At 41.0% G+C, this 24,843-nt stretch overlaps 1 protein-coding gene across 1 annotated transcript in view; it reads left to right on the plus strand.

The window, feature by feature from the left end:
• The window catches only part of LOC132817331 (low-density lipoprotein receptor-related protein 1-like), a 1,680,787-nt gene that overhangs the window by 1,606,588 nt on the left and 49,356 nt on the right, over window positions 1-24,843 (plus strand). Inside the window, exons 79-82 of the mRNA XM_060827740.1 lie at window positions 1,456-1,562; window positions 3,769-3,885; window positions 4,021-4,197; window positions 4,308-4,448. Coding sequence (XP_060683723.1) covers window positions 1,456-1,562; window positions 3,769-3,885; window positions 4,021-4,197; window positions 4,308-4,448 — 542 coding nt within the window. The remainder of the gene's footprint in view (window positions 1-1,455; window positions 1,563-3,768; window positions 3,886-4,020; window positions 4,198-4,307; window positions 4,449-24,843) is intronic.

The following is a 24,843-nucleotide window of genomic DNA, read 5'->3' on the forward strand; positions in this document are numbered from 1 at the left end:
CACCAGTGAGAGTCTCTGGTGAAGAACTGGTGGTATATTTTAAGTATTAAAAATTAGAAAGGCTTCTTTCATTCCAGACAACATTAACTAGATCCTTCATTAATTCTGTCATCCATGATATCTTAGGCTGAGAACCAGGTGTATGAAGTTATTCTGATACGAGATTTAAAACAGTATGCTTTCTTTTCCATTTGTTTTGCTTTGCACATAATGTCGGTCAAATTTTCAAATTATGTAATTTAAATTGCCTGTAATTTCTAAAATGGATGCCTACAGACAGAGCTGATTGCTGTTTACAAGCAAATCTCACAGAGTACGTAAGCTCCAACTAGCCAGTTACACTGAATATGTAGAGTGAATTAGCCAAAAGACAGTATTTCATGGTGACTCCCAGACCAAGGAAGAGGCTACACAGTTTCTTGGTCATTGTACGGAGTAAAAAATGAGGTCTGCAGATGCTGGAGATCACAGCTGCAAATGTGTTGCTGGTCAAAGCACAGCAGGCCAGGCAGCATCTCAGGAATAGAGAATTCGACGTTTTGAGCATAAGCCCTTCATCAGGAATGAGGAGAGTGTGCCAAGCAGGCTAAGATAAAAGGTAGGGAGGAGGGACTTGGGGGAGGGGCGATGGAGGTGGGATAGGTGGAAGGAGGTCAAGGTGAGGGTGATAGGCCGGAGTGGGGTGGGGGCGGAGAGGTCAGGAAGAGGATTGCAGGTTAGGAGGGCGGTGCTGAGTTGAGGGAACCGACTGAGACAAGGTGGGGGGAGGGGAAATGAGGAAACTGGAGAAATCTGAATTCATACCTTGTGGTTGGAGGGTTCCCAGGCGGAAGATGAGGCGCTCCTCCTCCAGCCGTCGCGTAGTTATGTTCTGCCGGCGGAGAAGTCCAAGGACCTGCATGTCCTCGGTGGAGTGGGAGGGAGAGTTAAAGTGTTGAGCCACGGGGTGATTGGGTTGGTTGGTCCGGGCGGCCCGGAGGTGTTCTCTGAAGCGTTCCGCAAGTAAGCGGCCTGTCTCCCCAATATAGAGGAGGCCACACCGGGTGCAGCGGATGCAATAGATGATGTGTGTGGAGGTACAGGTGAACTTGTGGCGGATATGGAAGGATCCCTTGGGGCCTTGGAGGGAAGTACTGAGTGTCAAGATTCAGAGAAGAAGGGATGACCTGTACAACAACGGGAATTGTTCCTCTCACTTATAGCAGCTGGTGATGCTTTACCTAATTGATTATTTGAAATAGCAGCCTTTGTGTGTTTAACTAATTAGATTGGATAGCTGGAGACTTTCTTGTTTGACTAGCTGTTCTCAAAATTATGTAAATAACATTCCTCCATGTTGCCAACTAAGTTCAATTTAGAATTTCATTTGTGAAAGGCAACAGAGTTACAATGGCTATGCTGTTCTATCTGTTTTAAATGCATTGTTTTTGACATATTTATTTGTAATGGTTTCAGAATGATGTACTGGACAGACTATGGTAAACAACCCAAAATAGAACAATCTGCCATGGATGGAACTTTGCGAAGAATTCTCATACATAAGGACCTACAATGGCCTACAGGTAGTGTAAATATCTGGAATGTCAGAATGAACAAATTTCTGCTTTATTTTTAAACATGATGTCAGAAATTTTGACTTGAGTACATACAAAAAATGCTGAAAGACTCTGCCAACCTGATGCAATCACCAAAAGGTTTGATAAATCCTTGTGACAGGGCCTTGAATATATCAGCTGCTGGTTTGAATTGCAATGCTGAACAGGAGCATGAGAAAATATCGTACCAAGGGAAAGGCTGTAGAGGTGTTATCAACCAGAATCCACTCACCAACCAATCAGCATTCTCCTCTCATTTACCATTAATGCTTTTCTCCTTTACCTTGACACTTCTTGTGAATTGTCCTGATGAGTACAAGACAAAAAAAAGGTCAACAAAATGTGTTATTTTTCAGCAATGCTCAAGTTCTGTAGAATTATATAGGAAACAATTCCTCAATTCAACTCTGAGTTGTGGGAAGAAAATTGATCAGTCTTTGTTTTTTTTAATTAATTATCAAAACTTTTACTCGTTTATCCTCACTAGTCCCAATTGTTTTTGGAGTAAGAATTATAATCAATAATCTCATTTTGTGATACTCAAGTGAAGACAACAAAGGATGGAAAGAGAAATGGAACCTCATTTCATTGCATTAGAGGATTGTGCCCTTCAGCTATTCCCCATGCAGCCATTTTTGTAGATGCTGGCACAAATATCTTGGAATATCTGATGGAAGTTATCTTTTCAGAGTCTACTTTAGCAAAGAGACAGAGGTAATGCATTTTTTTGATCTGCAAACAACCTCTTTCACAAGGACAGCACAGCCAGTAATAGTCAGGTTTACCATAGCACTGTTTTTTTTTTAACTACCTCAAGCTCAGTCCAAGATTTCACAAGGGATATCTCTGAAATCAGATAATACATGGATACTTTGTTCATTAAGGAAAAAAACAATATTTCTTCTGCAGGTGTTTAGCAGCAGAATGAAAAGATCCTTCACATTACAGGATTATGCGAAGTCAAGAACACGATCAGTGACACAAAATGTGCAACACTACCCAAATAGGCTGGTTAAGGCTTTTCCAATCCATATAAGGTTTCACTTTAATTATGACCACATGCTGATAATGGACCATCATGGTTAATTCCGATTTGGTCATGTAATTTTCACCTTAAAGCAATCTTCTGTACTTGAGGTATTGGAAGAGAAGGCAAACAACTCTGATCGGTTTTAGAAATCAAAGCTTTTCTCTTCTTCAGTCTAATTCATTCCTCGAGGATATGAATCACTGGTAACTTTATTGTCCATTCCTAGTTTTGCGCAATGCAATGATTATGAAACAGGTAATGTTGAAACTGCATTAAAATCTGATGATGCCATACAGTCTTTGGGCAGAGCAGAAGCTATTGAGTTTCTGTATCAATTCTGAAGAAGACAATTGGATCAAATCTGAAGGACTCCCACAATGATGTCCTTGGACTGAGATCATGGATCTTCAACAGACTGACTGTCATCCATTGTACCAGGCATGACTCCAACCAGAAGAACATTTCTCCCTCATTCCCCTTCATTCCATTTTCACTGGGACTTCCTGATGCCAAACTCTCATCAATGTTGCCAAACTGTCAAGGGTAGTCACTCTTCCCTCACTTCTTGAGTTCAGAAATTGTATTTGTTTTTGAACCTGGACAACCAAGCTATAGGTGATTGGCATGAGTCCTATCTCAGGATCTTCCCAACTCTGGTGGTGTGCCCAATGCAGTCCATAATTCACACACCCCAGGTTAATGAAGGCAAATCAAAATTCCTCAAACTTTATTGTTTATAGCGCGTGGCATCAACATTTTCCCTGGCAGTCCAAAGAAAATAAGTCAAGCTTTGATAAATTTTTAGGTCCTTCAGTTTCACTCAAGTATCTGAAAAAACACTGATTAAATACATATTTTCTGGAGAATATGTTTTGCCCCTTTAAAGCATAGAGATTTTAAAAATCGGTATGTCTTTTTTCAGTCATACATCTGCTGGTAGATCTTCAGAATAAAGTGGATTAACTTTTTATTTTGGTTTCCGCATGCATCTTGCACAGAAAATAAATGCACATAAATTTGTAAACAAATCTTGGAGAGTAATTAATAAGAAAATTATGGAAAATATATTTACAAAAAGAAAAAAAAGTGAACACTATAATTGTAATACTCACTTGTAAATGTTGCATTCTTTTTCCTGCTTAGGACTATCCCTTGATCATTTCAATCAACGTTTATACTGGGCAGATGCCAAGCTTTCAATTGTCGGCAGTGTTCGCTTTGATGGTAGTAATTCGGTTGTTGTTGCCAGCATTAAACAAGGTAGCACACATTTCACTTCCTAAGTTCTTTAATTTTTGTGAATTTAACAGAGAAAAGTTAAAAAAATAGTGAATTTAATTACGTCCATTTTTCATGTGAGTAAAGTTTTAAGAATATTTACTTTTTTCTTTGGAGGTATCCTAAATCCATTCAGTATTGATGTCTTTGAAGATTATATTTATGGAGTAACACACACCAACAGTCGTGTTTTTAAAGTTCACAAATTTGGATACACTCACCTTGAATACTTGGTGTCAGGCCTCACTGATGCCTCAGCTACAGTGGTGTTCCATCAGTATAAACAGCAAGATTGTAAGTAACAGCTTGATGAAACAAAATTCAGTGTGAATCAAGTATCCTGTATCAGGATATTTTGAATCATGAAGGCTGTCAGTAACATGTACTTTCTTTTTGTTCCACAGTGCCAAATCCTTGCAATAAAAGGAACTGTGATTGGCTTTGTTTGCTGAATCCTACTGGTGTAACATGTTTATGTCCAGATGGAAAGAATATGATTAATGGAACATGTGTTGATGTGGACTCTCCGACAGCACTGCCTTATGGTGAGTCATTCTGTATTTCCCAATATTGATCATTCTAGATAAAAAAAACTCTCAAAATACCTTTTGACTATTCACAAACACTTCTCTTCATAAAACGAAAGGATTTAAGAATGGTATGAAATATTGTGAATATTGCAGGCCTTTTGACAAATGTTTAGAATAATTTCTTCCTCCCATCACTCTAAGTAAGACGTATAAGTGTGTACGTCAGAATATATTTCACTTTCTCACCTACTAGTGTCAACATCATGCTCTCATAATCAATTCCAGCACTGACAGACGGATATGAAAACTACATCCTGAAAATATATATAAAAGGGGCATTGTTATTCAAGAAATATTTTTTGGTCAATTTTACTTATTTTGAAACCATAAATTGCAATGTTACATTTCTTGTTGTCTATTTCGGTTTTTTCAACTTATTATTTTTATCATGATTTGGAGATGCCGGTGTTAGACTGGGGTGTAAAAGTTAAAAATCACACAACACCAGGTTATAGTCCAACAGGTTTAATTGGAAGCACACTAGCTTTCGGAACGACACTCCTTCATCAGGTGGACTACCACTTGATGAAGGAGGGTCGCTCCGAAAGCTAATGTGCTTCCAATTAAACCTATTGGGCTATAACCTGGTGTCGTGTGGTTTTTAACGCTATTTTTATTGGCATGCTAGGTAGCATTACCAGTTTGGTTCTAATTAATATCAAGCTGTTTAATAAAAGTTGATCTGATAAGACCTAAACAGATTTCATATACAAGTTGGATGTATCACTGGTTAGGACAGCATGTGTTGCACATCCCTAAGTGTTATTGAGAAGGCAGTGATAAGCACCTTGCTTAAACCATTGCAGCTCATGTAGGTATACCCATGGTGCTTTTCAGAAGAGTTTCAGAGTTTGGCCCAGTAACAATGAAGGAAGGTAATATAATTCCAAGTCAGTATGGTTTGCAGCTTGGAGGGGAATTTGCAGGTTGTCATTTCCCCATGTGCTTGCTGCCCTTGTTCTTTTAGGGGTGGATGGGCTTGGAGTGAGTTGCCTATGGGGTCTTGCTAAATCATTATAGTGTATCTTGTAGATGGTACAGACTGTTAAATTGTGCTTCGGTGGCAGAAAGAGTAAATGTTGAAGATGTTAGATGGGGTCCCAATCAAGCATATTACTTTGACCAAGATGATGTAACGTTTCGTGAGTGTTGTTGGAGCTGCACACATCTAGGTAAATGAAAAGTATTTCATCACAATCTTGAATCGTGCCTTGTAAATGATGGACAGGCTTTCATTGGACAATAATTAAGTAATTTATTACTGAGCTCCCAGCCTCTGACCTGTTATTATAGCCACAGTGTGTGTATGGCTGAACCATTGTAGTTACTGGTTAATCGGAACACCAGGATGTTGATAGTGAGGATTCACCAGCAACAATAATACCAATGAATATCAAAGGAAATCAGTTGGATTTTCTCTTGTTGAAGATGGTAATTGCAACCCAAAGTTTGTTGAGGCATGACTTGAGGTTTCTCACCATTTTGTCATGCAAACAATTAAAAAACAAATAGAAGCAAATTGCTTTGTTTCATTTTCTCTAGTCAGTTTTTAACTTGAATGTTTTTGAAGCATTTATCTATGTTCTCCACAATTGTGCTTACAAGTTTTTTACATTTATCATGCTGAATTTTAATCAATTTGACTTTAATTTCGCATACTTTAGCAAACGGAGGGTAGATATAGATGGGCATTTCTAAGACTAGAGACGACTTGAAAGCAGTATCCTCCAGATGTTGGGACAATTGCTTTTTCTGATTTTATATAAGCGGTTTGGAGATGAGTATTGAGGGCAAAAATCTCTAAATTTGCAGACAGATACGAATTGCAGATGGTAGATGGGAGAATAGTGAATTGTGAGGTTGACATTGAATGACTTCAGATGATCTTTGACAAGTTGGCAAAATGGGCAGACACCCTGGAACATGAATTTCAATGCAGAAAAATGTGAGGTGATGCATTTTGATAGAAAAGGCAATGACAGACAATCCAGGCCCAATGGTACAACTTTGGAAGGATAAAAGAACAGAGGACCCTCAAGATTCATGTCCATAATTCTCCAAAGCTGGCCAGATAGGTTGAAACAATAGTTCATAGAAGTATAGAATCCCTACACTAGGCCCATGTGTCCACACTGACCCTCTGAAGAGCATCCCATCCAGACCCACCCATCCTTGTAACCCTGCATTTCCCATGGCCAACCCACCTAGCCTGCAACATCCCTGGACTGAATTCAGCATGGCTAATCTACCTAACCTACACAACTTTGGACTGTGGGAGAAAACCGGAGCACCTGGAGGAAGCCATGAAGAAACAGGGAAAATGTGCAAACGCCTCATAGACAGTCGCCGAAGGGTGGATTCAAACCCAGGTTCTTGGTGGTGTGAGGCAACAGCGCAAACCACTGAGCCACCATACCACCTCAAATTAAAGAAGGCTTATAGGATCCTTGGCTTTATACATAGAGGCATAGAGTATAAAAGCAGGAAGTGATGCTGCATCTCGACAAATCATTGGTCAGATAACATTTGGAGTATTCTGTTCCATTCTGGTCACTTTAATGAAGAAAGGATTTTAAAGCATCAGAAACAGTGCAATGGAAATTTATTCAAATTATACCGTGAATGAGGGATTTTAGACACAAGGGAAGATTAAAGAAATTGGGATAATTCTCCTTGGAGCAGAGAAGATTTAGAGGTGACCTTATTGAAGTGTTTAAAATTTTGAACAATTTTGACAGGAAAGAAAGGTATTCTGTTTCCTCGAGTTGGTCCATCAGTAACTAGAGTGATCACAATTTTAAGATTGTCAGCAAGAGAGGCAGAGGTGAGATGAGCAGAAATATCCTTACTCAGAGAGTTGTTAGGATTTTGGAATGTCCTGCTTGGGAAACTAGCTAAGGCAGATGTCATAGGAGGCTTCAAAAGAGAGCTGAATGTATATTTGAAAGGACAAATTTACAGGAGATTCGGCTGGAGAATGGGACTAGCTGCATAGAACTAGCAGGATCTGGTACAGACATAATGGGCAAAAGTATGTCCTTCAGTACTGTAAAATTTTATAACTTAATGAATCTTATACAATTTTCCTATTTCTTTGAGGCCTTGTATTTTAATTTGCTATTATTTTTCCTTCAGTATAACTAGTTAAGTTATTTGGTCTTCCAACACAAAATAACTTCAAATATCATTAAAACATCACATTTTGGTCTGTATTTATTTCTGAAATTTTGTTCTGATTTTTGTTTTTTTAATTTTGTTTTCATTCATATTCATTTAAACTTGGTTACTTATGGCATATTGTATTGACCCTTGTCTTCTGTCAGTTGTCCAAATAACAGATTTAATGACAATGAATGTTGCTGAGATTTTAGTACACGTATTGCTATTTTTTTTTAAAGATTAGATTACACTTGTGTGGAAACAGGCCCTTCAGCCCAACAAGCCCACATCAACCCTCCGAAGAACAACCCACACAGACCCATTCCCCTTCACCTCACACTACAGGCAATTTAGCATAGCCAATTCACCTAACCTGCACATTTTTTGACTGTGGGAGGGAACCGGAGCACCTAGAGGAAACCCACGCAAACACGGGGAGAATGTGCAAACTCCACATAGAAAGTTGCCTGATGTGGGAATTGAACTTGGGTCTCTGGCGCTGTGAGGCAGCAGTGCTAAACACCGTGCCACCCATCTTCTCAATCAAAATTTTCTGCTGATTTTGAAAAGTGAAAGGATATGCTTTTGTTGTAACTATCTGGGCATTAAGCATCACCTGGAGGAAAGAGAGGAAATTTTGAATCTTCCCAATTTACTTTTCATTAATTTAAATGGGTGTATAATTAGGTGGATTGTATTGCTGATGTATAACATTCTGCGCCCAATATCACTTGCTGTGCTCACCTCAGGCAATGTTCAGCACTCAGGTGAAACTCTCCTGAAAATTCTGAAGTACGCTTTAATTTTCCTTAAGCCTTACACTTTCTTTGAGTCCAGTGAGATTTTTTGTGCCCTGAGCCAACAGGATTTGTCGATTTCAGCTCAGTTTTTACGGGTGAGAAATCAGAAACACAGTCTCAAATAAAACAACATCCTGGATTCTGCAGTGGTAATGACACGGAAAATGTCAGCATCTGCATTCATTACTACTCTGAAACTGATAGCGACTTCAGGAGTCTACACAGGAACAGTTGAGCTTGATCATTCAAAAGTTGATTTTGGTGATTCCAAAATTCTGCACACAGTACACTGTTGAAATCCTTCCATAATGCAATCATTTAGAAAAGACTGGAGTAATGAGAAATTTTCCTTTTATTCCATCATATCATTATTGAAACTTCCCTCAGATAGTTGTAGCTCTTGCAGGTATAATTAGATTTTGATCAGCATAGCTTTTCCACCATGACTGGAAAGCTCACATCTCCTGGAAAAATAGTTTCATATTTGTCTATTTTTTCCATTCAGAAAAATATTCCAAATTTTTCAAATTTATATTTTCATTTTTTTTCTGGGCATTCTAGCTCCAAAGTATATTTCCCAATCATTTATTTCATTCTTTGTGAAATTAACTTACAAAATTTAAAAGATCATCAATGCATTTTACGACCTGGTTTGCTATCTGTGAGAATGCTTCCATGTGAATGACAGATTAGCCTGCTTGATTACATTACTGTTACTCGATGCCTTGGGATGCCGATAGCTTCACTGGATTCAAACTAATATGGGATAAAGTTGTTGTTTACGCCAGAGATTAATATGGCTTTGTTGGTAGCTTTCTTCAAGGACAGCAGCAATCATTGTTGCTTTACTACTGATTACAAAGTATTGCCTAATGTTTTACCAGGATACTCTGCTTGCAGTCCTTTACTGTCACTCCTTTACATTGTTTCATTTTTTAAAAACTAACAATACGTAGGAACAAATCTATGTTACTTTATTTTTTGTGTTCGAGTACCTAATTTACAGGCACTTCTACTGCAATAGTCGTGTTCCTGTGTAACCCTGCACTATTCGAGAATCACACAATACAAATAGCAATTAAAACGTTGGCAATGCGATTGTGCTATAGCCAACATACCTTTTGAAAGTTCGTGCTTTAGAAATAGCATCCCCGTTTGTCAATCATGTTACAGCAAATTCATGATGAAACAGGCGCTATAGCAGAACAACCTGTGTGTTGTTTCCTCAGCAAACTTTAAGAATGCAAGTAACTTAGTGAAAATTGTGATTGATTTAATTTGGACTTTGATTCCAGAATTTGAAAACATAAATTTACAACCAAATGTCCAACAAAAAAAAATATCGGGAGAGGTCAAATTAAAAAGTTCCCATAAATTAGTCAATCAAGGTTTCAAACCATCTTATTTTTTGGATCAAAAGATCCCAAATGTATTCTAATTAAGAATACAACAGGCTATTAAAACAATTGCACAATTTCTTCAATCAATTTCTCTTCAGTTGCTTGGAAAACAATTTCCAAGACTGAATTTTTGAAGTGCAGCTATGTTTGTAGAATCATAGAAGAAATATGGATTCAAATAAGGACATGTCTACACTCTTATGAGTGAATATTTACAAGATTCAGTAAACACAACTGTGTATGAGATATGGTAAGGCAAGTCACCTTTCAGATATCTACAGACTCAGACTCCAGGGTCAGATGATCTAATGTTAATATAATACAGCATCTTAGTCATGCACAAAAGATATTCTTAAAGTTATAGTTAACCTTTTACTCCACATAGATAATTACAAGACAGACTAATTGGCCCGTTCATGCTTTACAAAAGTAGACTAAAACTAACACTGAAAGCTTACCTTGTAACCTCATTTAATTATAAAGATGCACCCTGGTAAATCTGCTCTGTTAAGACTAATGGTCTGCTCCATTAAGTATAAAGAAAAAATTAAAGAAAGACCACATTTCTTTCATATTTTTTTGTGACCTCAAGTTGCCAAACCGAATAAATAGTTTTTTGAAGTGACGACAGTCTTGGGGAATTATGGCAGCTGTAGTAAATAAGGATATTGGGATACTGGATCAAATAGAAGATGCATCAGAAAGGCTGGCAGTATTTGAAGTTAAGTCACCTGAACCAGATTGGATGTACCCTACATTGGTGAAGGAAGTAGGGATAGAAACTGACAAACTGATGGCCACAATCTTCCAATCGACCTGAGATGTCAGGTAACAGGAGGATTGCACCTTCAAAAAAGTGAGAAAAATAAATCTGGCAATCACAGGCCAGTTAGTTCAATGTCAGCAGCGAGGAAGCCTTTGAGAAACAATATTCCAGAAGTAAACTAAAACCCTTTTGACCAATAATGATTTAACAAAGCAATGCTAGTGTGGATTAATTACGGTTAAATTATGTTTGACTGATTTGCTCTTTTTTTATGAAGTAACAGAGTTGGTTGATGACAGCAGTGCAGCTCATGTTGGGTATCTTTGACTTTCAAAACTGACTTGATGAAATACACATATTTGGTTTGTTAGCAAAATTGAAGGACATGGATTAAATGAGAAAATCACAAAGTTAGTACAAAATTGGCAGAAGAATAGAAAAGAGAATTGTGATGAATGTCAATTTTTCAGACAGAAGAAAGGTGAATAGTATCCTAGCCCAGGATTCAGTTATGAGGATAACTGCTTTTTAAATATAAAGACATAAACAGACTTTGATTTTGCGATACAAGGAATAATTTTTAAATTTACAAATAACATGAAATTTGAAAGTATAGCAAACACTTTGGCAGGCTTCAAGAGAATGTGGACAATGCAAGGACCCAGATGGATGACATTCAATACAAGAAAGTATAAGGTAATACATTTTGGGAGGAACAAAGGGGAGAGTGAATACAACAAAATGGTGCAATTTCAAAAGAGGTACAATGAAAAGAGATTTGGATATGTTTGTGCCTTGGAGAAAGTGAGGACCGCAGATGCTGGAGATCAGAGCTTAAAAATGTGTTGCTGGAAAAGCGCAGCAGGTCAGGCAGCATCCAAGGAGCAGGAGAATCGACGTTTCGGGCATAAGCCCTTCTTCAAGAATGAGGAAGGTGTGCCAAGCAGGCTAATATAAAAGGTAGGGAGGAGGGACTTGGGGTGGGGTGTTGGAAATGCGATAGGTGGAAGGAGGTTAAGGTGAGGGTGATAGGCCGGAGTGGGGGTGGGGGCGGAGCGGTCGGGAAGAAGATTGCAGGTCAAGAAGGCGGTGCTGAGTTTGAGGTTTGGAACTGAGAAAAGGTGGGGGAGGGGAAATGAGAAAGCTGGAGAAATCTGCATTCATTCTTTGTGGTTGGAGGGTTCCTAGGCGGAAGGTGAGGCACTCTTCCTCCAGGCCATGTTGCCATGGTCTGGCGATGGAAGAGGCCAAGGACCTGCATGTCCTTTGTGGAGTTGGAGGGGGAGTTAAAGTGTTCAGCTATGAGGCGGTTGGATTGATTGGTGCGGGTGTCCCAGATGTGTTCTCTGAAACGTTCTACAAGTAGGCGGCCTGTCTCCCCAATGTAGAGGAGGCCACATCGGGCACAGCGGATGCAGTAAATGATGTGTGTGGAGGTGAAGGTGAATTTGTGATGGATATAGAAGGATCCCTTGGGGCCTTGGAGGGAAGTAAGGGGGGAGGTGTGGGCGCAAGTTTTGCATTTCTTGCGGTTGCAGGGGAAGGTGCCGGAAGTGGAGGTTGGGTTGGTGGGGCGTGTGGACCTGACGAGGGAGTGGAGGTTGGGTTGGTCTACACCCCCCCAACCCAACCTCCACTCCCGGCACCTTCCCCTGCAACCACAAGAAATGCAAAACTTGCGCCCACACCTCCCCCCTTACTTCCCTCCAAGGCCCCAAGGGATCCTTCCATATCCATCACAAATTCACCTGCACCTCCACACACATCATTTATTGCATCCGCTGTGCCCGATGTGGCCTCCTCTACATTGTGGAGACAGGCCGCCTACTTACGGAACGTTTCAGAGAACACCTCTGGGACACCCGCACCAACCAACCCAACCGCCCCGTGGCTGAACACTTTAACTCCCCCTCCTACTCCACTGAGGACATGCAGGTCCTTGGCCTCCTCCATCGCCAGACCATGGCAACACGACGCCTGGAGGCAGAGCGCCTCATCGTCCGCCTAGGAACCCTCCAACCACAAGGGATGAATGCAGTTTTCTCCAGCTTCCTCATTTCCTCTCCCCCCACCTTGTCTCAGTCCCAAACCTCGGACTCAGCGCCGCCTTCTTGACCTGCAATCTTCTTCCCGACCTCTCCGCCCCCACCCCCACTCCAGCCTATCACCCTCACCTTAACCTCCTCCCATCTATCGCATCCCCAACACCCCTCCCCAAGTCCCTCCTCCCTACCTTTTATCTTAGCCTGCTTGGCACATCCTCCTCATTCCTGAAGAAGGGCTTATGCCCGAAACATCGATTCTCCTGCTCCTTGGATGCTGCCTGACCTGCTGCGCTTTTCCAGCAACACATTTTTCATCTATGTTTGTACCTTGCCAGTGATACCACATTCCATGAATGACAAACTAATAAATCTTTGAATGCAATTTGTCAGTTTAGTAAAGTATATTAAATCTTGAGCATCATAAATAGAATCAGAAAGCACAAAAGGTAATAAGTTATAATTAACTTTCATAAAAATACTTGCTGGCATTTAATTAGAGTGCTTCCTGGGAGGAGAAGGAGAATGGTTGGATAGACTGAATAACTGTGGCCTGTCCTTGCCAGAACAAAGTAAGCCAAGAGGAGATTTAATAAAGGGTTTAGTTAGCGAGAATAAGGTGGAGTGGTTACCATAGGCTGATGAGCCAATAGTCATGGGCACAATGTTATGGTAATTAACAAAAGAACCAGAGGAAACAGGAAGAAGAATTATTTCATAACAAAATTCCAAGATTGGGAATGTGCTGCCAGGTAGAATGTTGGGCATAGTTTTTGGTGGCCTTATTAAGATTTGAAGGAGAAATAAATGCAAGATTATAGAGAAAGAATTGACGAGAAGGGTAATCTGGTTGATTTTTGAAAGAGCAGCACAAACTTGAAATAAAAATAAATTACATTCATCTGTGATATACTGTTTTATCAATTTTAATCTTTTTTTGCTTCATAATTAAATATATTTTCATTATTTTAAGTTGTAAAAGCTGTAGTCTGTGCGAAGACTGTAAAGGTTATCTCTAGGTTACATATTTCTACAATGAGGAGCAAATTGAAAAAGCACAGCCACCAGATCAGAAGGGATTGATCTTCTTACGTGAACAGCTGTGAAAATTTAAGAGAAATCACTTCTCAAAAAACAGCTGTATCAAGTGACATTTATCAAGTACCAAATAGGAAGCAAAACAGTTAAGTTTAGAATTTTCTTAATAATATTAATAAGAGGAAATGAAAATAATGAGAATAAATCTGCAAGCTAAATGTTTAGAGATATGTGGGTTTGGAAAGGACTCACAGGAGGCTTGTGGTTTAAAATATTCGAATTGGATGAAAAAAGAGTTTGATAACAAGAAATGATCTTGAATTGGAAGATGTAGAAATCATTTGGTTGGAGATAAGAAATAACAAGGGAAGAAGACACTGATGGGGGTAATCTAATGACTGTTGAACAGCAGTTATACTCTGGAACCTGAGATAATGAGGACATGTACAAAAGATAATATATCAATCAAGAGTGACTTGAATCTTAATGTAGATTGAGTCAATCAAATTGGCAATGGTACCATTCTTCCACAAGGAAGAATTAACTGTGTTTATTTGGGACTATTTCTTAGACAATACTTTGGAAATCCAACCAATGAGCAAGCTATTTTGGACCTGGAAATCCGTAATGAGGCAAATTTTGAAATAAAAATTCAAGTAAAAGATCCCCTATGAATCAGGGACCATAACATGGTTGAATTTAGCATTCTGTTTGAGATTGAGAAACTTGAGTTGCAAACAACTGTTTTAAACTTATACAGGGGTAATTGCCAAAGAATAAATACAGAGGTGGCTGGTGGAGACTGGGGAAAGAGTTTAGCAGAAAAGACAGTTGATAAACAATGACAGGCAATTAAGTAAGTTATTCATGAATCAGGTATATCTCAGAGAGGAGGAAAGATTCTAAAAAGGCATAAACCAATTGACCATGGTTAACCAAGGAAGTTAATTACAGTATTTATTTGAAAGAAAAAGATGATACAGATGTGGCAAAGATAATCAGAGAATTGGGCAAGTTTTAAAAGGCAGCAAATAACAACAAAAGAAGGAGAAAATAAATTATGAGGGTAAACTACAAAATAATCAAAAGTTGACAGTAAGACCTTCTTTAAATATGTAAAAAAGAAGAGAAAGGCCAAGGTGATCCAATCCCCTTACAAAATGAGGTAGGTGAAATAATAGTGAGCAACCAGGAAATGGCAGAGGAGTTGAATAAATATTTTGCAGTAGTCTTCATGGTACAGAATTTAATTGCATTCAAGAATATTAAATCAAGGAGCAAAAGGTACAGTAGAAATAAGGACTGTAACTATCACAAGAAAAGAAGTGCAAGAGAAACTAATTGGACTAAAGTCCAATAAAGCACCTATACCTGACCAATGACATGCTAGACTACTAAAAGAAGTACCTGCAGAGATAGTGGATGCATTGGTGGCAATCTTCCAAATGACTCAAAAAATGCACAAAACACATCCATTCATGTTTTTGTAAGTAATTGTCTTGTGGAGTTTCTTCTAAATTATGAGCAAGTGAAAGGGAAGTTGAATAGGATTATGCAGAATTGTCACAAACACTGAACTTGGCAGGTTACTCAGGTTTTAGAATGTCCCTTTAAATCCATGGGAGTAATGAGGTGGTGTCCCCTTCAGGAGGCAGGATGATCTGACTTCTTGAACTACTGCTGTCTTATTGCTGTAAATTTCCAGCTAGTCACAATTTAAAAGTTAATTGGCTGAAGCTTGACATTGTATGTTATCAGTCACATTCAAATGTTTGATCTTTACAATCCTTAAAGGTCTCATTGGCAGTTAGAGACCAATTGGCAATAATTTATTTGTAAATTGGGAATTCATGCCTCGAAGTCTGCGTTGTAAAATGGATCACAGGAGCTGTAAGCAGCAATAACAAAATAATCACACGATTTTACAGTCAAAGCTTACTTGTATGATAGGGTTCCCTGGTTCATCATCCAAAAGTCAGCAGCAAACTTATCCCCTCTGATCAGAGCAGCTCCACAGTTATTTAATACTCAAGGTGTATATGTATTGGCTGAACATTGGACTTCCACTGTTATTCATAAGATAGACTTATTCTATGGAGTTGCCAACCAATCAGATTGGTCAGAAGCTGCCTAGTTCCAGCAATGTCTGATCCAGTGGTGAAAATGACACAAATGTAAACAGTCCTCAACAGGTTATGGTTATAGCCAGGTAAGTGTGGAGGAAGAAGGTGAGTGGGTTAGGTAGAGTCATTCATGGATATTTGAGATGCTAGGAGTGAGGGGAAATGATGCAGACAGACCTTCTGGAGCATAATCTAATATTGGAAGAACGCCATTGATGGAGATATTCTTCTTCCCTTCTCATCATAGACATGTGAACCAATCTTCATAACTAGCTAAAGCTGGTTCATAAAAGAATGTAAGAAATAGGAATAGGAGCAGGATATTCAGCCCCTCAATTCTGACCTGCCATTTATAAGATCATGGCTAATCTGCCCCTCACCTCAACACTTTTTTTTTCATATCAGCTTCTTGTAGCCCTCAAATCCTTGATATATCTATCTACTTGCACTTTAAATACTTTGATATCTAGTCTCCACAACTCGGGGTTAGAGAATTTCAGATGTTTACTACCTTCTAAATTCTTTCATATCTCAGTTTTAAATGAGTATTCACTTATTCTGTAGCTATGACCTCTATTTAGCAATTCCCCCACTAATGGAAACATTTGCCCCATCAAGCTTCCTCCAAATTCTATATGTTTCAATGTGTTCACACCATCTTTTCTAAATACTAATAAAGGCCTAACATATTTAGCTGTTCTTGATAAGATAATCTCTTTATCCCAGGATTTAGGATAGTGAACTTCTTTTGAACTGCATCCAATGCAGTATGTCATTTCTTTACTACAATGGGCCAAAGCTATAAATGATACTCCAGGTGCAGCCTCACCAACATCCTGTGCAAATATAACAAATTTTCCCTATTTTTAAACTCTGATCCCATAACAATAAAAGCAAAAATTCAAATTGCTGTTTTAATTACTTGCTGCATCTGCAAACTAACATTTTTGCATTTCATGCACAGGAACACCTGAACTCTTATGTGATGGACTTATTTGGAGCCTTTATTTAAATAACAAAGTGCCTTTTGATTCTATCGTGCATCACTGGTAAAGTACACTAGAGTCAAGACAATTACTTCTAAATCTACATAAAAATTAAAGACTTTATCAAAGTACATAAAATTCTCCCCATTTGGCTGTTTTATAGACCCAAGTTAACAGGAAGCAATGAGCAGGTTTTTGTATTTGACAAGAATTGCTATTTAATACAAATAAATACATTCTGCCTATGGGGAGATAATTATGAACTGTTGGCATATAACTCCACTCAAGTTAAAACTCTAACCACTTATAAAATTCCCCTCAGCACACATACAAGCAGACACAAAGCAAAATGGTGCTATGGGTGGAGGGAAAATTTGGAAATGCAATTCAATGAACCCTGCCTGCCGGCTTCATTGAGAAGATTCTTTTGACTTGCCAGAATTTTTGTTGTTCTTTGGTCTCTCTTCTCCAGGTTCTGTCATTTGATTGTAAGAGTCACAAAGCAACTGGTTCACAAATTATAATGTCTATGTTGTCTTGATTAAGTGACAGCCATTGGTGAGGGAAAATAAGTGCGCTTTCTTCAGGATTTTGTTTTACAGAAGGCGCAAGGACAGTATCTCCTGGGTCAAAGGTCTGAAGACCACCTGCCATCTTGTTCACACCTACAAGCCACTCAGTTACCTGGAGCCAAGCACTAAGTTCTTGGGAGGCAAAAGATTTTTTGACTATTGGCCAATATTCTACAGACTAACCAGCTACTGTTGCCAGTCCAATCTCATTTTGTACACATGCCTGGTGCCAGTTAATTTGCAATTAAACTTCTCCCACTGGTTTAAAAACACAACAGTGTTAAATGGCACTTACAGTAAAGGCTGACAGCTTGCTTTTGAAAAGTGAATCAATCCCTTTCACAATCCTTATTTTTTCAAACTGTCTTTTCCCATTTCAGTTCACAATGAAAAATTCAGAAATAAAGGGAAACATAGTCTTTACAATTCTGCCTAATGCCTACATTAAACTTTATCTGCCAAGTTTGCCTACTCACTCAATCTATTTATATCTCCTTGCAGATGCCTTCTGGAAATCCAAATACACTCCATCCACTGGTTGTCTTTATCAACTTTGTTTATTTTTAAAAAAGATTTCAAGCAACATTGACAAACATGAGTTCATTTTTCCCAAATCATTTAATTACGGTGGCGAGTATGTTGCTGGAAAAACACAGCAGGTCAGGCAGCATCCAAGGAGCAGGAGAATCGATGTTTTGGGCATAAGCCTTTCATCAGGTTTGAGGGTGGTGGATCAGGAATGAGAGATAAATGGGAGGGGGTGGGGTTTGGGGGAAGGTAGCTGAGAAAGCAATAGGTGGATGAAAGCAAGGGAGAAGGTGATAGGTCAGAGGGGGAGTGATGGACAGGTCTGGAGGGCGGTGCCCAGTTGAAGTCTTGGGACTGGGATAATGTGGGGGGAGGGGAAATGAGGAAGCTGTTGATATCCACATTTATTCTGTGTGGTTGCAGGATCCCAAGGCGGAATATGAGGCATTCCTCCTTGAGGTGTCGAGTGGTAACAGTTTGGCAGTGGAGGAGGCATAGGATCTGCATATCCTTGATGGAGTGGGATGGGGAGTTGAAATGTTAAGCCACTGAGTGGTGAGGTTGGTGGGTGTGGACATCCCAGAGATGTTCTCCGAAACGATCCACAAGAAGGCATCTTGTCTCCCTGACGTAGACGAAACCACACCGGGTGCAACGGATACAGTAGATGACATTGGTAGAGGTACAGGTAAATTTCTGGTGGATGTGGAAGGATCCCTTTTCGCTTGGATGGAGGTGAGGGGAGTGGTGTAGGTGCAGGTTTTGCACTACCCGCTGTGGCAGTGTAAGGTGCCAGGTGTGGAATGTGGGTTGGTGGGAGTTGTGGACCTGATGAAGGAGTCATGGATGGCATGGCAGGCAGAGTTGGGTCCCATGAGGGTTCCCATGGCTACCCCTTTGGTTTGGAGGAAGTGGGAGGATTGGAAACCTCACCTCCCATCGCCAAACCATCATCTCCCAGACCATCACAACCTTATCATCTCTGGGTATCTCCCAACCATAGCCTCCGACATCATTGTCCATGAACCCCACACCGCCCGATTCTACCTCCTTCCTTCGATCCACAAACCTGACTGCCCCAGTCGACCCATTGTCTCAGCCTGCGCCTGTCCCACCTATTCCTACCTCGACACCATCCTGTCCCTACCTACATTCGTGACACCACCTATGCACTTCATCTCCTCCAAGATTTTCATTTCCCTGGCCCCCGACACCTCATCTTCACCATGGACATCCAATCCCTCTATACATCGATCCACCATGACAAAGGTCTCCAAGCACTTGTTTCTTCCTCTCATGCCGTACCAACCAGTACCCTTCCACCGACACCCTCATCTGCCTGGCTGAACTGGTCCTCATCCTCAACAACATTTCCTCCCAATCCTCCCACATCCTCCAAGTGAAAGAGTTAGCCATGGGACCCAGCTATGCCTGCCTGTTTGTTGGATATGTGGAACAGTCCATCTTCCGCGGTTACATTGGCACCACACTCCACCTGTTCCCCCGCTACATCAATAACTGTATCGGCGCCACCTTATGCTCCCATGAGGAGATTGAACAGTTCATCAACTTTATCAACACCTTCCAAGCTGACCTAAATTCACTTGGACCATCTTGAAAACCTCCCTCCCCTTCCTGGACCTCTCCATCACTGTCTCTGGTGACTGACTAACCACAGACATATATTATAAGCCCACCGACTCCCACAGTTACCTGAACTATACATCTTCCCACCCTACATCCCGTAAAAATCTCCATCCCTTATTCCCAATGCCTCCATCTCTGCTGCATCTGTTCCCAGGATGACCAATTGCACTTCAGAAAGTTCCAGTTGGCCTCCTCATTCTATAATTGCAACTTCCCTTCCCACGTGGTTGATGATGCCCTCCAGCCCATATCCTCGACTTCACCCACCACTGCCCTTGAACCGCACCCATCACAAAGCAACAAGGACAGAACCCCGTGGTCCTGACTTTCCACCCCACCCACCTCCGCATGCAACACATCAACCTCCACCATTTCCGCCACCTCCAAACTGACCCCACCATCAGACATATGTTGCCCTCTGCACCCTATCAAGGTTGTGAAAAGACCATTCCCTCCGCAACTTCCTTCTCAGGTCCACAACCCCCACCAGCCCACAACCCACTTCTGGAACAGTTCCCTGCCACCGCAGGTAGTGCAAAACCTGCACCCACACCACTCCCCTCACCTCCATCCAAGGCCACAAGGGATCCTTCCACATCCACCAGAAATTTACCTGTACCTCTACCAATATCATCTACTGTATGCGTTGCTCCCGGTGTGGTTTTGTCTACATCAGGGAGCCAAGATGCCTTCTTGTGGATCGTTTCGGAGAACATCTCTGGGATGTCCACACCCACCAACCCCACCGCTCAGTGGCTTAACACTCAACTCCCTCTCCCACTCCATCAAGGACATGCAGATCCTGGGCCTTCTCCACTGCAAAACTTTTACCACTCGACACCTCGAGAAGGAATGCCTCATATTCCGCCTTGGGACCCTGCAACCACACAGGATAAATGTGGATATCAACAGCTTCCTCATTTCCCCTCCCCCCACATTATCCCAGTCCCAAGCCTTCAACTGGGCACCGCCCTCCAGACCTGTCCATCACTCCCCCTCTGGCCTATCACCTTCTCCCTTGCTTTCATCCACCTATTGCTTTCTCAGCTACCTTCCCCTCAACCCCACCCCCTCCCATTTATCTCTCAGCCCCAACCCTCATTCCTAATGATGGGCTTATACCCGAAACATTGATTCTTCTGCCCCTCTGATGTTGCCTGACCTGCTGTGCTTTTCCAGCAACACACTCTTGACTCTGATCTCCAGCATCTGCAGTCCTCACTTCATCTGTTTAATTATATTCAGCTTTTTTAAATGCCCTGTTGTTTCTTCCTTAATAATAGTCTCAAACATTTTCCTGTGACAGATGTGGGCTAACTGGCTTCCAGTCTCTTGCTTTCTGCCACCATCCGTTCTTGGACAGGAATGTCATTTCAACAGTTTTTTCAATCAACTGGAGCACTCCCAGACTCCAAGTTCAACAAAAATAACAAACAGGAAAATCTGCCAGCTCTTAGTTGGCATTGATTAAACCATGTGAAAAAAGTAGAATATGTTTTAAAATGCAAGTATACCCAACAGCCTAATATGCATGTGCATTCCTACAAGCCAAAAGTGTTGTTGTGGGAATGAAGGTAGCCAACTTTCTGGTCTAACTGGAAATGTCTTGTTGGGGAAACAGTAGGACGTGTGTTACACTGCTACAAAGACTTTCATATTACCTGAATGCTTACATTTCACTTGAGATGTTTAGGAGCTGTTCAGCTCCTGATCTCATTGCAACCTTGATCCAAACATGGACATAAGAGCTGAATTCCAGAGGTGAGGGGAGAGTAACAGCCCTTTTACTGAGTGTGGCATCAAGGAACCAGAGCAAAACTGGAATCCTTTGCTAAAAAGGGGCAAATTCTCCACTGTTTTGAGTCATACCAAGCACATGGGAAGGCATAGGTCAGTCACCTCAGCTCCAGAATATCTCTGCAGGAGTTCCTCAGGGTAGTGGCCAAGCTCCAGCAATTTTCAACTGCTTCATTAATGACCTTCCCTCCATCATAAAGTCAGAAACATGGGTGTTCACTGATGATTGCACAATGTTCAGCACTATTCATGACTCCTCACATACTGAACCAGTTCATGTTCAAATGCAACAAGATCTGGACAACACTTAAGCATTGGGCTGACATGTAGAAAGTAGCATTCATGCCACACAAATGCCAGGCAATGTCCATTGCCAATAAGAAACAATCTAACCACCAGACTTAAAGATTCAATAGTGTTGCCATCACTGAATCCTCCACTGTCAACATCTTGGGGGAGGGGGCTTATCTTTGGCTAGAAACTCAACTAAAATCACTATTTAATCACAAGAGCAATCAGAGCTAGAAATGCTATGGCAAGTCACTCACCTCTTGACTCCCCAAAGCCTGTTCATCATCCATAAGGCACAAGTTTGAAGTGTGATGGAATTGTCTTCATTTGCCTGGATGGGTTCATCTCCATCAACACTTTAAAAAAAATTGACACCATCCACCCTGCTTGATTGGCACCAATCCACAAGCATCTACTCCCTCCACCATCAATTTTCAGTAGAAGCAGTGTGTCAAATCTACAAGATGCACTGCTGAAATTCACCAAAGATCCTCAGACAGCACCTTCCAAACCCAAGACTACTAGAAGGTCAAGGGAGGCAAACACATGGGAGCACCATACCTGTAAGTTCCCCTCCAAGCCAATCACCAGCCTGACTTGAAAATATATCGCCATTCCTTTAGTGACATAGGTTAAAATCACCACCAACCACCTTCTCGAGGGCAATGAGGGATGAGCAATAAATGATGAACAGCCAGCGATGGCCACATCCTATGAATGAAAGAAAATATTTAACGGAGGACTTTGGTGATGGACATCTATTCTTTATTGCTGTTAGTATGGTCCTTGATTATAGCAGATAATTTTGTTTTCTTTGCAGCATTTTGATCTTTACACATTGTTTGCATCTTCTTTGTGGTGTTTCCCAATGAATTATTTGCACCAGATTTTCAATCTGTGTCATTTGAATGTGATTCTCATTCCACCTGTAGATCTGCAAAAAGTCACATGATTACTTCAACATCTTGAATATCTTGGGCTTCCTATTTGCTCAGATTGAGTTATTGGTGAGACCAGTTTGATCACTTCCTCAATTCTCTGACGTGGGGATGCATCCTTCCTTGACACCCTTTGTTGTTGGGGATTCGCCTTGGAATGTGGGGAGATCAGACATTTTGTTTGCTGTTGTTCCTTCCACATCACCTCAGCCCAAGGCTGACTTGAATTTGTCATCAACAGTTAGTCATTGTGATCTATGATAATCTGGCTCAATTCATTTGAAGATGCTTCCATTTTCTGTCTGGTTCAACACATCCAGTCACAGCTTCCTATCTCATTTACAGAATGAAGCAAGTTTTTTATTCCAATATAACTAACCTCAGGAAATCCTGCCTTCTGTTTAGGTTCTGCCATGAACTTATGAAGTCTATCAGTTTTTTTCCAAGCTTTTGCTTGATGTTTTGTTGGGAAACCTCTTTCATCTTGTAATTAGAGTAAGGTCAATACAATTTGTTCTAATGTGGCACGATAGCTCCATTCCTGTGCAATCCTCGTTAAAAGAAAATTGAGTAATTTCAACCAATGGGACAGAAATCATGTTATATCCAGTGCAGGTAAGGAAAGTTTGTATTCTACAAATAATCGTCTAAATTCTTTAATCACATTAAAGCCAATTTGTGATGAAGAAACGCACTTTATAGGAGAACCGCCTGTGGATGCCCTTCTACTCAAGAGTGCATACCCTTGGATGAAAAGTAAAAACAGGTTATCTAGTATTTGATATTGCTTCTATTATAGTTTGCTTGCAACATACCTTTAATATTAAGTGCAACTCCCACTGGACAATGCAGTTGAAATTTTGTGAGCTGTAAGCAATATTTTGTCAATCAAGGCTTGTTCTCAGATTATGTAGTGATACTTGTTTTCATGTCCTGAGATTCATGAGATGCCCATTGGCATAAATGTCTGCATCCCAAAATGTTTGTTCTGGCATATTTATTTCCATGAGGAAAGCTTTAGCTTTAGCTTCTACCGGAGATCGTTATACCTCATTTATCTAGTTGTGCTGTTAATTCTTTGGTCTTTTGCTTTTCTGTGTTCTTTGTTATGAATAACTCATTTTGTGAAAGCAAACCAACTTCCTTATAGTAAAAGCATTCTGCTTTTAAAATTGGGTACTGTTCACATCCATGAGACTTCTTTGCATCACAGCATTGGCAAAGACTTTTTGTATGTGTAGTCTGTCCTGCCTGTTGCATTGGCTTCTGGATTAGTGGTGCTGGAAGAGCACAACAGTTCAGGCAGCATCCAAAGTGCAGTGAAATCGACATTTCGGGCAAAAGCCCTTCATCAGGAATAAAGGCAGTTAGCCTGAAGCGTGGAGAGATAAGCTAGAGGAGGGTGGGGGTGGGGAGAAAGTAGCATAGAGTACAATGGGTGAGTGGGGGAGGGGATGAAGGTGATAGGTCAGGGAGGAGAGGGTGGAGTGGATAGGTGGAAAAGGAGATAGGCAGGTAGGACAAGTCCGGACAAGTCATGGGGACAGTGCTGAGCTGGAAGTTTGGAACTCGGGTGAGGTGAGGGAAGGGGAAATGAGGAAGCTGTTGAAGTCCACATTGATGCCCTGGGGCTGAAGTGTTCCGAGGCGGAAGATGAGGCGTTCTTCCTCCAGGTGTCTGGTGGTGAGGGAGTGGCGGTGAAGGAGGCCCAGGACCTCCATGTCCTCGGCAGAGTGGGAGGGGGATTGAAATGTTGGGCCACAGGACGGTGTGGTTGATTGGTGCGGGTGTCCCAGAGATGTTCCCTAAAGCGCTCTGCTAGGAAGCGCCCAGTCTCCCCAATGTAGAAGAGACCACATCGGGAGCAATGGATACAATAAATGATATTAGTGGATGTGCAGGTAAAACTTTGATGGATGTGGAAGGCTCCTTTAGGGCCTTGGATGGAGGTGAGGGAGGAGGTGTGGGCACAGGTTTTACAGTTCCTGCAGTGGCAGGGGAAAGTGCCAGGATGGGAGGGTGGGTTGTAGGGGGTCGTGGACCTGACCAGGTAGTCACGGAGGGAACGGTCTTTGCGGAAGGTGGAAAGGGGTGGGGTGGGAAATATATCCCGGTGGTGGGGTCTTTATGGAGGTGGCGGAAATGTCGGCGGATGATTTGGTTTATGAGAAGGTTTGTAGGGTGGCCTGTTGCATTGGCTTATCTAGTGTGTCTTTTGTAGTTTTTTTAACTCAAGAAATGAATGTATTCTTTAGATATGCTG

Source organism: Hemiscyllium ocellatum, chromosome 7 (genome assembly GCF_020745735.1).
Source record: "Hemiscyllium ocellatum isolate sHemOce1 chromosome 7, sHemOce1.pat.X.cur, whole genome shotgun sequence".
Classification (NCBI taxonomy): domain Eukaryota; kingdom Metazoa; phylum Chordata; class Chondrichthyes; order Orectolobiformes; family Hemiscylliidae; genus Hemiscyllium; species Hemiscyllium ocellatum.